The sequence below is a fragment of the Solanum lycopersicum genome, chromosome 7, assembly GCF_036512215.1.
Source record: "Solanum lycopersicum chromosome 7, SLM_r2.1".
NCBI classification, from domain to species: domain Eukaryota; kingdom Viridiplantae; phylum Streptophyta; class Magnoliopsida; order Solanales; family Solanaceae; genus Solanum; species Solanum lycopersicum.
Genome location: NC_090806.1, coordinates 67,208,664 through 67,224,612, shown reverse-complemented (window position 1 = coordinate 67,224,612; position 15,949 = coordinate 67,208,664). Strand labels below are relative to the sequence as shown.

The 15,949-nt window shown below is 32.5% G+C and overlaps 1 protein-coding gene across 1 annotated transcript; it reads right to left on the bottom strand.

Moving 5' to 3' along the window:
• Positions 1–3,392: 3,392 nt before the first annotated feature.
• Positions 3,393–4,010, bottom strand: LOC138337564 (uncharacterized). The gene has a single exon (XM_069287488.1). It carries the CDS (start codon positions 4,008–4,010, stop codon positions 3,393–3,395), a length of 618 nt encoding a protein of 205 aa, XP_069143589.1.
• Between the last annotated feature and the right edge of the window lie 11,939 nt (positions 4,011–15,949).

Below are 15,949 nucleotides of genomic sequence, written 5' to 3'. Positions count from 1 at the left end.
ATTCAGCTTCAGCTGAACTTCTAGACACTGTCTGTTGTTTCTTGGACTTCCAAGACACTAAAGAATCTCCAAATTTCATTATGTAGCCTGTTACTGACCTCCTAGTATTAGGACATGTAGCCCAGTCTGAATCACACCAACATGTCAATGTTGTAGCTGGTTGAGCCTTCAGCCATATGCCCTGACCAACTGTTCCTTTTAAGTATCCCACCACTATGATAGTTGCTTCCCAATGAGACCTTTTTGGATGTTGCATAAATTGACTTAGAGTTTGCACAGCATAACTAATGTCAGGTCTTGTAATGGTAGCATACATCAATTTTCGCACTAATCTTTGATAAGCTGAATTGTCCATTAGCTCATCATCTCCTTGTATTCCAGCAGTTTGATCAAATTCTACTGATGTCAACCTCAAGTTAGTTTCTAATGGTGTATTCACAGGTTTTGCACCACTCAATCTTGTATCAGATATAAGCTCCAATATGTATTTCCTTTGATTCAAGATAACACCTGTTTTGGACCTTAGCACCTCAATTCCTAAGAAATATTTGAGTTCTCCTAAATCTTTGAGTTTAAACTTCTGATGCAATACTTCTTTTGCTTCTTTGATTAATAACTCATTGTCACCAGTAATGAGTAAATCATCAACATAGATCAGTACAATGACCATCCCCTCTGGCTTCTTCAAAGTAAACAATGAGTAATCATAAGAACTTTGAGTGAAGCCTGCAGATAACAAAGTGTTAGTCAATTTGATATTCGATTGTCTGGATGCTTGCTTAAGTCCATACAAGGACTTAAGCAATTTACAAACTTTGGTTGACCCTTGAGATCTGAAACCTTCAGGCATCTCCATATATACTTCCTCATCCAAATCTCCTTGTGGAAAAGCATTGTATACATCCATTTGGTAAAGAAACCATCCTTTTGAAACTGCCACTGCAATTACACTTCTAACAGTTACCATTTTGGCAACTGGTGAGAATGTATCATGATAATCCAATCCTTCTTGTTGACTATAACCCTTAGCTACAAGTCTAGCTTTAAATCTTTCTATGTCTCCATCAGCTTTGTATTTGATCTTGTAGATCCATTTAGAACCAACAGTATGTTTACCTAAAGGTAAATCAACCACCAACCATGTTTTGTTATCTTCAAGAGCTTTAACTTCTAACTTCATAGCCTCAATCCATTTTGGATCTTTACAAGCTTGGCCAAATGTTTGAGGTTCTACTGAATCTGAAAAGTTAGCTAGGTAGCTATGATAGTTTGATGACACATGATCATAACTAAGATGATTTGCCAGAGGATACTTACTATTCTGTCCAAGAGTAGTAGTCATATAATCTTTCATCCAAATGGGAGGCTTGGTAGGTCTAGATGACTTTCTAGAAAACACTGAATCAACATTTAAGTCTTGGATCAGCACCTCTTCATGCTGAGTATGCAATATCTCATCAGGAACATCACTCAAACTAGTAGAAATCTGTGTGTCTGTCTGTGTACAATCATCATGTGCTGTCCCCTCTGAATCATTTGCTTCTTCAAGGCTATCAGGTAATAACTCATTAACAGGTGCTTGGGAAGGTTTTGAATTGGCAAAAGGAAAGATATGTTCTTGAAATACCACATCTCTATTCACTAGGAACTTCTTGGTTTGTATATCCATTACCAAATAGCCCTTCTGAGTTTCTGAATATCCCATCATGATCACAGGCTTTGCTCTCTCTGAGAACTTATCATTCCTAGGAATAACAGAAGCATAACCAAGACAGCCCATCACTCTTAAATGGCTGATATTAGGAGACTTAAAAAACAGCCTCTCATATGGACTTTTGTTATTAAGATTGGATGATGGTAGTCTGTTGATCAAATACACAGCTGCTTGAACACAAATTCCCCAGAATCTAAGTGGCATACAAGACTGAAATCTGATGGCTCTAGCTACATTCAATATGTGTCTATGTTTCCTCTCCACTACACCATTTTGCTGTGGTGTGTGAGGACAACTACTCTGATGTACAATGCCTAGACTTGTAAACAATCCTTTGCATTGAGAGTTGAAAAATTCTGTTCCATTGTCTGACCTTACAGTCTTGATTACACACCCAAACTGATTCTTTATCAGTGTAAAGAAAGTATTTATAGCTACTATAGTTTCTGATTTGAGCTGTAGTAAATGTACCCAAGTATATCTGCTGTAATCATCAACAACTGTAAGAAAATAGTATTTCTTATCAAATGTGGGAACCTTATATGGTCCCCAAAGATCCATGTGAACAATTTCAAAGCATTTAGAGGTCTTTGATGTACTGATAGGGAATGACAATCTAGTTTGTTTAGCTAATGGACACACTGTGCAACTGGTAAGTAGATCACTGTCTTTATTATTATGTAATATGTCTAAACAATGTAATACTTGGTTTGAAGGATGACCAAGCCTTCTATGCCACAGTTCACAATCTTGTAGTGATACCTCTGCAACCATCTTCTGAGGACTTTGAGTTTCACATTTGCTCTTCAAGTCAGAATCAGTTCTGAATATGTACAGGCTCCCTTCTTCCCTACCAATCCCCTTCACCCTGCCACTGTAAAGATCCTGAAATATACAGAATTCAGGGTAAAAGGAAACAAAACAAGACAGTTCCTTAGTTAACTGTGATACAGACAACAGGTTGAACTTGAACTCAGGTACACGCAACACTTCTTTGATCATCTCATTGTTAAACAAATGTGTATCTCCTATGTGTGTTATGGAGACCTTGTCACCTGTAGGTAAGTTCACTTTGTCTTGATGGGAATTGGCTGTACATTTACTATTTTTCAGTAAATGTTCATTTGATGTAATATGATGAGAAGCACCAGAATCTACTATCCAACAATGAGAAGCAACATTAGTTGAAAAACAATCTGCCAAACCTGTCATGTTGGCCTGCTTTACTTCCCTCTTATCTTTCCCTAACATGTCCATTATTTGCTTGTATTCTCCATCAGTGAATGCATGTCCTCTAGCAACAAATGCATTGTTTACTTCATGATGACTAGAAGAGGCTTCTCCAGAGTTCTCTTTGGATGTATTGTTAACTTCTCCAACAATGTTATGGTTATTTCCTCCAGGTGAAGAATGCATGTGACCTGACTTTGCATTATTAAAACCAGATTTTTTCCTGTGTTTCCAGTCAGCTGGATAACCAATTAGCCTGTAACAATTCTCCTTGGTATGCCCAGTATATTGACAATGTTCACATCTTCTTCCTTTGTTAACCTGGTTTCCTTAGATTATAATTGTTTCCTCTGTTAACATTCATAGCTACTACATCAGATACCTTGTTACCAATAGTCATACAAGCTGTTTGTTGTTGCAGCTCATCTTCTATAATCATAGCATAAGCTTAATTAATGGTAGGAGTAACACCTTTTAGCAAGATTTGCCTCTTAGCCTGTTCATACGACTCATTCAACCCACTAAGAAACTGAATTAGCCTAAGCTGGTACAGATGATCAGCATATTCTTTGGATTTTGGACAAGCACAGCTAGGAGATGGCATAAGTGCATCAAATTTCCCCCACAAGTTCTTCAGTTTTGTGTAGTATGATGAAACAGAATCAGTACCTTGTGAGATCGTGTTGATCTCCCTGTACAATTGATAGATTCTCATTCTATTAACCTTGTCAAACCTCTCTTTCAAGTCTTGCCAAACTACATAAGCACTGGTAGCATATACTATTCCATTTAGAAGATCTTCACTAACTGAATTCATCAACCAAGATAGCACAATTGCGTTACATGTTTCCCATTGTTCATGTAACTCATCTCGATACAGAGATCTGCTGCAAGCTCCCGTAATGAATCCAATTTTCCTCTTCCCTGTTAAAGCAATTCTCATGGACCTACTCCATACTCCATAATTTTCAGGTCCTGTGAGTTTGATAGGAATCAAAACTGCACTTGAAGCATCTGATGGACCTATATAAAGTGGATCATTTGGATCAATTCTTCCAGCCACCATTGTTGCCTGTTGTTGTCTTCTTCACAGCCTACACTCAGCCTTGTAGCCTCGCTCTGATACCATGACAAAATTCTAGCCAGGAGTTTGAAATTACTCCATTGTAGCTTCTAGGAACAAGTTAAGTTTGAAGAAGAAGAAGAGAAAGAAGGGAAAGCTTATCATTTCTTAGTGCAGATTTTACATGTGATCTGTATATATATGCAGACTTAGTACAGCAATTCCTCTAACTAACTTCAATCACTCCACTCACGTTTACAACACACACATATTCAGTAACAGAATCTGCAGCCAACTAACCATGTGCATGCTAAACTAACTAACCAACTGTATTAACAGAAAATAGGAAAACTAACAGCCTAACTATATTAACTAACAATGGGAAAGTTAACACTTCCACTTTGTTTAAGATGGGGCGAGCATATCCTTTGTCCAAAACTTTCCGGGTTTAGCCTTTAATTCGTTCGGCTTTGTACATGTATTCATGTTGGGTACCGTTCTTTATTACCATCTATATCTCTCTAATTCACACTCCAATTATGCAAATTTCAGTTTCGATCTCGTCAACACATTATATATTTTAATTATAACAAGGATGATATAGAAATAAGAAAGTGATCACATAAGGCTTATCCATAAGAAAAAATACATAAATAAAATCATTTTGATAATCGTAAATACCCAATTCAATAAAAAAACATAAAATTACTTGCCAAATTAAATTAGTCCATAAATAATGAATTGTTACGTTGAACTTATTTCAAAGAAGATACTATTAGCCATGTGAACAAAAAAATAAAATCTAAAGTAAAAAAGAAAAAATAGAATACTTATAAAGTTGGATACACTTGATTGATGAGCTTAACAAAATCTGTACAATTGAAAGTATTCTTAATGATACTAGAAATTTGAAAAAAACAATACAAACTTGGTGTAAAGCGAACATATCATGCCGTATTAACAATATATTTGTGTTTGCCCAACAAAAATAATTCCACTTTCTTATAATAAAGTAAACTCGATTGTTGAAATTCAGAATTTTTAGGACGGATCGAAAATACTTAAAAGTGTGAATCTATAAAATAATATTAAACTAAATTTACAGTTGAACTAGTAGTAATAATCCAAATTGGATTAGATAATTTACACTGAAAGAAAAAAAGGAAAAGAAAAATTTCAACTAATTAATTTCTCATTACTATTGGCTAATATTATCTACCATTGACAAGTCAGTTTGTAGCCATAGAGAATCATATACTTCCTCCTCAATTGGAATACATGTTATAAAATTTTGAAATTCAATCATGTTGTTATTACTGGGACTAGTTGAAGATGACATTTCCATATCCATCCAACTAAAATCATCAACTAGCTCTTCGTCATCATCAAAGGCAGATTTAGTATACGCGTTATCTTGATCACAATGATAGAAATTCAAACTTATATTATCAATAAAGTTTGAATTCTGAACGTTATCATCGTCAAATACACAATCCCCTTTAATATTGGGATATTCAATCTCTGCTTCTAGAGATTGGATTAAAAAATTTAATTTCTCATCGTCGCAACATTCCATCGAAGGTTCATCGAGAAATGACATGAGAAACGCGCTATCGTTTTCTACTAAGTTTTCTGATGCCAAATATTCCATATTTTTGTTGAATTGACTAGTGAATTAATTTGAAGATGTTTAGGAAAAAAAAACTTGGAATTGGAATGAAGGTGTATGACAAGTTGAGAATAATGTGTGTATCAAAGAGATCATAGGTTTTAAATAGATCAATTTTCTTAGGGTGGCAGCAAGTAATAAGATTATATAATGATTATATATATTCAAGTAAAGCAACTATACATATTTTAATATGATATTAAACACTTTTGTCTCATGGCAACATTATTGTCTTTGTTTATAGGCATTGGCACACCCCATGCTTTTTAAGATATGTTTTGGGTACACGTACCTTGTATCTTGGGATTTGATTTGATTTCTTCCTATATATAATATGAGTGATACATGGTACATTTACATGAATATCAAATATACTTATCTATAAAAAAAAAAAATATAGTGATGCATTATTATTTTTCAAGTTAGAGAAGTCATTGTTTTACTATTCTATTATTGGCCGTGACAGATCTAAGATTTAAAATATATATATTTTTACAATAATCTCAAATTAATATATAAAAATAATTGAATTCACGTCTAAATTTTTATAGATACTTAATTACCTAATATTTTAACATGTGTACGTGACTTAAACAAAATCTACTAAGTTCATATGAATCACGAAATAATACTATTAATTTGGCAAGTGTAAGGTTTCCAAGAAATTATGAAGATGTTAGCCTATATATAATAAAATAAAGGACACTAGTACTAGAAGCAAAGCTGGATATATAAAGAGAACATGAATGTATAACTTATAACTTAATAAAATAATAAAGTATAGTTCTATATATTTATTTATTAAAGGACATGATGGAGCAGATCGATGTATATATATAGAGTACATTGAATCAAAATTGTGAACTTGTCGACTATATTGCTACTACACATAGCACAATAATATACAATGTTTATAATATAATACTTTGACCAATTGTTTTTTAATTTGAAGTACTTTGAATTCGATATAGAACATGCACAATTAATACCTGCAGACATAAAGGCTTAAATAATGAAATAAAAACAAAAAATAGTTATGGTGAAACATCATTGATCACATGTATGTGGGTTCGCTTTGGCCATGAAATATGCATGACCATTTTTATTTGTTTGATATCTGTGTAGGGTTCGATCTTATATTATTTTAAATCAATATCAAATAATATATTTGATTATATAGTTGATACCAAATTATTCGATTCACAGACCTGAAAATCTATCTTTAGGTCATGTGTATGTAGGGCTTGATATTTGGCTACACAAATATTTTTAGATCTTATTTGTTATTATTAAAATTAAGATATTTAAATTTAAATTTATATATATTTTTTAATGATTAAATTAAAATATTATTTTTAGATTTAATATTAAATGATTAAGACGGTTTGTGTTTTCTCATTTGAATGTGAATAATTTAGTTGTTTATAAGCATGATAAATATATATACAATTAAAATAAAAATAGTTAAATATTTTAAAAAAAAAAATAATAATATAAAATTATTATTTGAAAAAAAAAATGAAAATATGTATGTTCATTATTAATGGTGGAGCTAGATAGTTTGTTGTTATGGTGGTGGTGTTAATGTATGTTGATGTAGTGGCTAGTAATGATAAAGGTTGGTTGGTGCTGTAGTGACTAACGTGATGATAGCAGTTGATAGTAATGGTGATTGTGATGGTAAAGTGACTGTGATGATAAAGTTGATTGATGTTAGTAATTGACAATATTGATGATAAGATATAAATTTGTCCAGAGATATTATTATTCGATATTTTATATGTGTTTTTTCACATATCATTTCTATAAAGAAGTATATTAATTTCTTAATTTTCACAAAATGTGTTGATGACATCAGTACACGATTAAAATATAAAATTCACTAGCTCAATTATTTTAAATCTACATCGAATAAACATATTAAGAAATTATTTATTTTATTGTTTCAAATCAAAATATTTTAATTAAATATGGAGCAATATCAACTATTGATATTTTTTTTCTTGGACTTTGTATATGGACATTTGCTTTAGTATCGAGTAGTGACTCGTCATTGTCCATTTAAATATTCGAATAAAAAATATACCCTGCCAAAATGCAATTGGAAATGGCCATCCTTAATTAATGATTATCATCATTTTTTCTTTAGTCATATTATATACAAACGTTTTCCCTGTAATTTAATTATAATACTATTTGAATTTTGGTTGCATATGTGTTTTTGCTTGTGTGAAATGGAAACGAGTATTAACAAAGAACAATAATGTTTTCACGTTCTTTATGAAAAAAAAAATAAAGAAGAAAGATAAGTTTCTGCAATGTAGAATTTTGTAAAATTAGATTACTTATTTATGTAATTGTAGGTGAAGATTTTGCTTTAACATTAAATATTAATTTGATCATTAAAATTGATAAATAATATGCTATGAGATTAAAATTCACAGACAATTTTAAATTCTTCGTATACAAGATATATATAAAAGAAATTAAAAGACGGATGCATTTAATTGTACTCGGTATATAATGAGTGGAATATCTAATTTAGGTATCGACATTTTTTTACACTAATTTAAATTTATAATCTAGAAAAATTTTATACATTTTGTTCTTGCCATAAAGAATGATAATCATTTTCGTCCAAGAAAACAGTATCAGAGTAGTCAAAGACCCCATCAGCAATCTCCTCATAATCTTGTTCATAATTGTTGTTCAAGCACCACAAGTTTATGTCACCGCTAGGGTACGAAGACAGCATCTCCATCTCCATCTCCATCCAACTAAAATCAAGATCATTTGATTCAACAAAATCTTTGTTTTGATATTGACCGATAATATTCCGCGATTGCAAATTTTCACCATCATAATTTCTCTCTTGCTTGTCTTGGAAAGAATCGTGATCGTGAACCCTTACTATCAATTCAGATACTATATTATTAAAAGTAGAACGAGATTGACTTTGATCAATTTCAGCTTCAAGAGATCTAATAACACTCGTTAATCTCTCATCATCGTGATGATCATCACCATGCATGTCATCAAGTAAAGACATAACAATGTCACCATCGATTTGTGACACGTCAAAGTTGCTCAATTCATCACAACCGTCGATCCATGTCCAGTTCTCAACAGCTATCAAATTAGCCATACCTTAATATCAAAATCAAACAAAATATGAACACTAATTTATTAGTAGTAAATATTTGAGGAGGAGAGTAGATAATATGAAATTTGACCAATAAAACTGGCATTTAAATAGGCCAAAATCATTAAACCCCCCCCCCCCTCAACCCCTCCCCCCCATACACACCAAAAAAAAATTAAAATAAATGGCATCATATCTTATAAAAAAAATCCAAGAAATTAAAGTTAGTCAAGTGGCATATCCCCACGTGGCCTGCTTCCTACTTGACTCACCAATCAAACAATTTGGTGGTCCTAATTAACTAAACAAGAAAATGATGGAATAATTACGCTAAATAATACACCGACTACCCGTGAATATCTTAAAAGGTCATTAAACTATACAAAATTATCTAGTAAATTCACTCAATTTTATTTTGTATCACTAAAATATCAATCAAACAATTTAAAAAAGAGTCATGTACGTTAAATATATCCTTTAATTATACACATTCGTGGCAATAAACCACAAAGTCCAGGTCCATCACAATTGACACTAATATGATAATGAAAGGAAGTGATATAACTTTATGTGATTACAAGAGCGTTTTGAAAATATACAAAAAGAATTTAAATGTATAATAAAAATATTATCTTATGTTCAGATTTCTCAATTGAAACATATCTAAGAAACGAGCAACTCGTTCGAATAAACTTAGAGAATAAAGCACTTAATTGTTCTAACCAAGAAAAACAGTAGTATAAAATGTTATAATGACAACACACACATATATTTTCAGGATTAATAATGGTCCACTAATTAAATTCGGGTGATGAATAAAAGACAATATAAATCTAGGAGATTATGCATGGCCGAATAAGAATAAACTTATATATATATAATTATATATATTATGTATATCGAAACAAATAATTAACTAATTAAGTTTAATTAATTAGAAATGGAGCGATAAAGCACTTGGAACATATTTTAATATATTAAATTCCAAATTAGTGGAGTAATTAGGAAGTTTCTTGCTTGCCTGATAATTTTAATTAGAAATATGATTATGGCCTAACTTATTCCGTACTGGGACATTATTATTGAAACTCATGTAGATTCTTTTTCTGAAGAACTTTATAAATAATATTTGGATTAATTTATCTATGTTGACTTAAATGTTCAGATTCCTAAACACATATAAAAAGAAAAAAGAAAATGTTAGTTGTATTACTATGAATGACAGAGCTAAAAATTTGACTTAAAAAATGTGCAAATCAACTTTTCATACGCAAACTTAAATATAAGATTATTATAACACATTTAATTTTTATCTTGCATAATTTTTTGACGAAGAATATATACTAGACTATCTTTGCTTAAGATGATTCCGCCCATTACATAGAGAGATAGTCACATTCACAATCAATTGAGAGATTAATTTAGTATAAAAGTATCATGATACATATCAATTATTTGGTTAACATGGATTTTTTTAAAGACAAGGTGTGCCCAGAATAAATTAGATTCTTAAATTATAAGATACTAATAAAGCAATAACACAAAGAATTGTTGCATCATGCATGCATTGTCTTTAGATTAGCACAATATATTGGACTCTAATTAATTTTGTTTCTTATAACCTGTAAAATTTCAACCACCCAACACAATATTTGGCACACACATGTTGCCACCCCACACACACATATATTATTATAATATGTACGTGCTTAGTTACTTGTATTCTCAACGAAAAATAATTATGATATGTGATTTTTATTTATTTAAATTTTGATGAATACAATTTCGATATGATCGAACTACTTTGGTGGTGGTGACATGAACCAATAAAAAGTGCACCATGTGATGTGATCCTCTTTCTATCCACTAAAAATGCTAATTTATTAGGCTAAAATACCGAAAGCAAACAATGATGAACTAATCATTTTCTTCTTTATTTGTTTTTAGTTAGTTTACAAATATCTAAAAAATTTAAAAAATTAGCATACACATTTATAATTCTTTTTTTGTAAAATGTCTAATGCATTATAATTTATATGCATCGAACAATTTTGATTCTAAATTTATCAAAAGCTATTACTTTTAGTCTTCACTAATACTTATCGAACTCTATCAAAATAGTCCGTTGTATATATTCTTAAGTGTACAAACTGGTCCTTTATTTATATACTTTTAGACATACATAGTCCTATACGTTTATTTATATATATAAAAAGGGCATAATACATAAATGTGTCTTTTAACTTGACTTTGAATCACATTTATGTTCTTTAACTTTGGATGTGCACAAGTAGACACATAAACTGGTATAAAGTTGAACAAATAGACACACATGTCCTACATGTAATTTTTTGTACTACGTGTATTGTGTTATGTAGGACTCATGTGTTTATTTTTTTAAAAGTTGGATAGTTAAAGTGTCTGTTTGTGCATTATAAAAAATCGAGATCAAAATTAAAATTTGAAGTCAAGTTTAAAATCTAATATATGTATTATAAAAAGAAAAAAGAAAAGTGAAAGGGTGTAGTTTTAGGCTGGTGAGTCAGTTTGGTGAATTGTTTAGGTTTGTAATGAATACGGCCTTTTAACTAAACGAATAAGTGGGCTTTTGCCCAATATGGCCATTGGTCCATGGGCCTTTTCCATGATACCTTCTTCTTCATTCGAACTTTTCATTTCGAAAATTTTCGCAAATAATCACTATAATAAACTTAAGTATGCTCTACAACTATAGTTAACATACTTACAGGTTTGTAACTATAGTTTAAGGTGTTTTATTTGTATAATTCTCGAATTTATATAATTCGCAGATGAATTTATATAATTAAGTTATTTTTGTATAAATTCGAAATAACTAATTAGTATAAACATAAATATTTGAACTTTAAACAATTATACAAATTATATGAAAATTACATTATATAAAAGTGATACGAATTTTGAATTATGAAAACGTGTGAATTCAACAAACTCAAAATCCCATCCCACGTAATGTTGGTTGCGAGTGGGAATTAACTAAAACTATAAATATGATAACTAATTAATTAGTATATATTTGTTTAACCATGTAATTTTCCCTTTCTTTTTATATTATGTATAATCAACTACAGTAACTTGTTAGTATGATTCTTGTAAAACAAAAATATTTAGAAGGAAAATTAAAAATAAAATATTTGGGAGTAGTTTAATAACTAGAGGATAATAATAATAAATCCTAAACAAACTAAGCAGTAATATACTGTATACGTTAAAAAATAAAATAGAAACAAACAAAATATACAAAATATATATATATATATATATATATATATATCGATATGAGCTATGGGGTTTTGCTATTCAAATAATCGGCGCTTGACCAATCATAACTACCGTATTATTAGGTCCAGTAGTGAAGTCAGAATTTTGAATAAGAGATTTAAAATCTAAAAAAGTAGACATACAAATTAGACGAAGGGGGTTCGACATTTATTATATACGTGAAAAAATTACTTTAACCATACATAAATAATATAATTTTTCGTCGAACGAGGTTTAGATGAATCCCTAAACACAACGCTAACATATATATAATTAAACTCAATCTTCAATACACAATAGGAAAAAAAAAAGAGAAGTGAAAAAAAGATTAAGATGAGAAATATTATTGCACATACAATATGGATTGGATGATATTAGAAGAAATTAAAAACTTTTGATCAATCGCATGCGTCGATACTTTTCTCATGCACTCTCATAGTCATCACCGCGGAAACTACTCCCACCTTCTCCACTATAGTTACCGTCTCCACCATCTTCCTCTCCTCCGTCAGCACGAACATATCCATCATCATCATCACCACCATCACCATCGTCATACTCATAGCCTCTATCAACCCCGTTGGTACTATCATTAACAGAGTTATTCTCACTGTAATAAATACCCTCATCATGACTAATATATCCGATATCATCATCATCATAATCATCGTCATTTGGATAGACAACTTTAGTGGTGGACTCTCCTAAAACAATTGAATGTGTTGCACTTTTTTGTGTGTACGTATAATATTTATCATCATCTTCAACATCAGATAAATCGGGATCTAATGGAGGTGAATGAGGAAAGCTCCAATCACGCCTTATACTTCGATCTTTTTCGAAGCCTCCGCTACATAAACAAGAGAAAAGGGATGTCATGTTGATTGTTGAGTTCTAGTTTAATTGTAAGAAGGATAATTAACATTATTAAGTAGAACTAAGTATGATTAGAATAATATCGAAACTTATCAAGTTGTTTAATTAAAATACTAATAAATGTGCAAATAATGGGGAGATTTTTTAATTTGTGTTTGGTGAACTGGTTAAGCCCCACGGAGTTTGTTTATAATTTTATGATTTTTATAAAATTAGAGTGGTTGAAAACTGAAAACTACTTAAGTAGAAAACAATATAATACCGAAGCTGGAAAATTTTATCCTATATACAGAAAAAGAAATTTCAATATTTAGTCAAAAAAATTAGTACTACTTAAATATTTTGGCAAATATAACACATTGAATAAGTTCAACCACATATCAATTTTCTGTCACATGAACTGGCATATATCAAATATTTATAACAAATATTTATAATTGTTACAACATGTATAAAAATAACTTGTTCGTTCAAAAAAATCATAATCAAATGGAGGAGTAATTAATTCTTTCATGGGAAATAAAAAGATATTAAACTATAACATTTTGTACAAATTACATAATATATAATTACATGAATTTCTCACCAAAATAACAAAATAACAACGTTACCAAAAAATAAAATAGGGAAAAAAAAAATTAGCCACATGCATGTGGCACGTAAACATTATCCTTTAGAATAATTAATAGCTACGATTCTGACCAAGTCAACTTCCTCCGCCACCGTCACCACCACCACCTCCTCCATTACCGCCACCGTTACCACCATCACCATCAATAGCTATGCTTGTCAGAGCTGCTGACATGGCAGCAGCGCCAGCCATGAAGGCAGCACCACCGCCACTCACGTCATTGCCATTATAATTTCCTCCTCCTGCTCTACCAGAATCATAAGTTTGACCAGAAATTGACGCTCTATTTCTTTGCCTCGCATTAATCCCCACATGACGCTGCTTGTTATTGTTGCCTTTCTTATAACAAGATGTGAAGAAAATAACAGATACAACAAAAGCACAAAGAAATAGTATTATTGCTATAACATACCCCTCCATTATTATGATAAAAAAAAAAAATTGACTTTGGATTTTAGAAGGTCCTTGAACTTAATTATGTGACAAAAAAACGATGAGTGCATGTGAGTTCAATTAAATTTAACCTTCGTCCAACTTGGGTTCGTTGACTTTGTGTAATTAATTTCTTGAATTATCTACAACTGGGCCAATCTTTCATTAATTAATCAGGTTTGCTTGATTAGTGTGTATTTATTTTTGATATAATAATGAGTCTTATTGATTAAGGGTTGTACATCCGATATATATAGAGAAAGCATGAATAAATAACTACACATGAGTCACATAATTTGTGCTAATTATAGTTACTCCTATTATCCCCCCTCAAGCTGATCCACGGATACGAGGGGAAGCTTGGTAGCGAGATAATGAAACGCAGCCGGTGGAAGAGGTTTGGTAAGCAAGTCTGCAAGTTGTTCGGAAGAAGGAACATGATGTGTGCTCATAGTACCAGCCATGACCTGTTCACGAACAAAGTGGCAGTCAGACCCAACATGCTTCATACGATCATGAAGGACTGGATTCTTTGTAACACAAATGGTGGAATCGTTGTCACAATAAATCTTTGGCCGAAAGGGAGGAAGACCAAGTGCATCCGTAATGTGATGAAGCCACATGGCTTCGGCAACGCCAGCCGCCATAGCTCGGTATTCAGCTTCAGTGGAAGAGCGAGATACCCGTGTTTGCTTTTTGGTGCACCAAGAGATTAAATTTGGTCCAAGAAACAGTAGGTACCCGGTGGTGGAGCGACGATCATCCTTGTCGTTCGCCCAATCAGAGTCGGAGTATACGGAGAGCTCTAGATTCCCTTTTGTAAAAAGAAGTCCACGACGTAAGCTGCCCTTTAGGTAACGAAGAATCCGTTTTAATGCCTGAAAATTTTGTTCAGTTGGAGCGTGCATGGATTGAGAGACACGGTTGACAGCATATTGAATGTCTGGACGAGTAACAGCTAGATAGTGGAGACCACCCACGATGCTTCGATAGAGGGTCGGATTGTCGAATAGACGGCTGTCGGAGGTGGACGGTGGACGGAAAGCCATTGGAGTGGGTGCAGTTTTAGATTCAGCCATTCCTGCCCGAGTGAGAAGCTCCTCAGTGTATTTTGACTGATGAAGTAGGAGACTGGAGGAGGTACGAAGTACTTCAATGCCAAGAAAGTAATGTAGAGGGCCAAGATCTTTCAGCTGAAAATTTTGATGCATGGATTTAGTGATGGTGGAGATAAGAGCAGATGAGCTGCCGGTAATCACAATATCATCAACGTAGAGAAGAATTATGACTAGCCCATGAGGATGCCGGAGAGTGAATAAACTTGTGTCATGAGTGCACGTTCGGAAGCCAATATCCTGCAGAAAAGAAGAGAAGCGATTACACCAAGCACGGGGGGCCTGCTTGAGGCCATAGAGGGACTTTTTGAGCTTGCAGACAAGATGTGGATGGCGAGATTCAACATAGCCAGGCGGTTGATCCATATAAATGTCCTCGTCGAGAGTGCCATGGAGAAAAGCATTGCTCACATCGAGCTGGTGTAGGGTCCAGTCATTATGAAGAGCGAGTGACAAGACTAGACGGATAGTTTGCTGCTTGACGATTGGGCTGAAAGTTTCTTTATAGTCAATGCCATACTCTTGATGATAACCCTTCGCAACTAGTCGAGCTTTGTAACGAGAGATGGATCCATAGGCATTACGTTTGATGCGGTACACCCGCTTGCAACCAATTGGTTTTCGATGTCTGGGTGCTGGCACCAATTCCCAAGTATGCTGATTAATAAGAGACCTGTATTCATCATCCATAGCCTGACACCAAAGGGGGTTGGTAGATGCTTGTTTGTAGGTAGTAGGTTCAGAGGGAGAGGGAGCAAGTGAAGTGGTGGTGTAGAC

Bases quoted from the DNA above. Each gene is read 5' to 3' on its own strand.
- LOC138337564 (XM_069287488.1), bottom strand. From the start codon at position 4,010: ATGGTGGCTGGAAGAATTGATCCAAATGATCCACTTTATATAGGTCCA.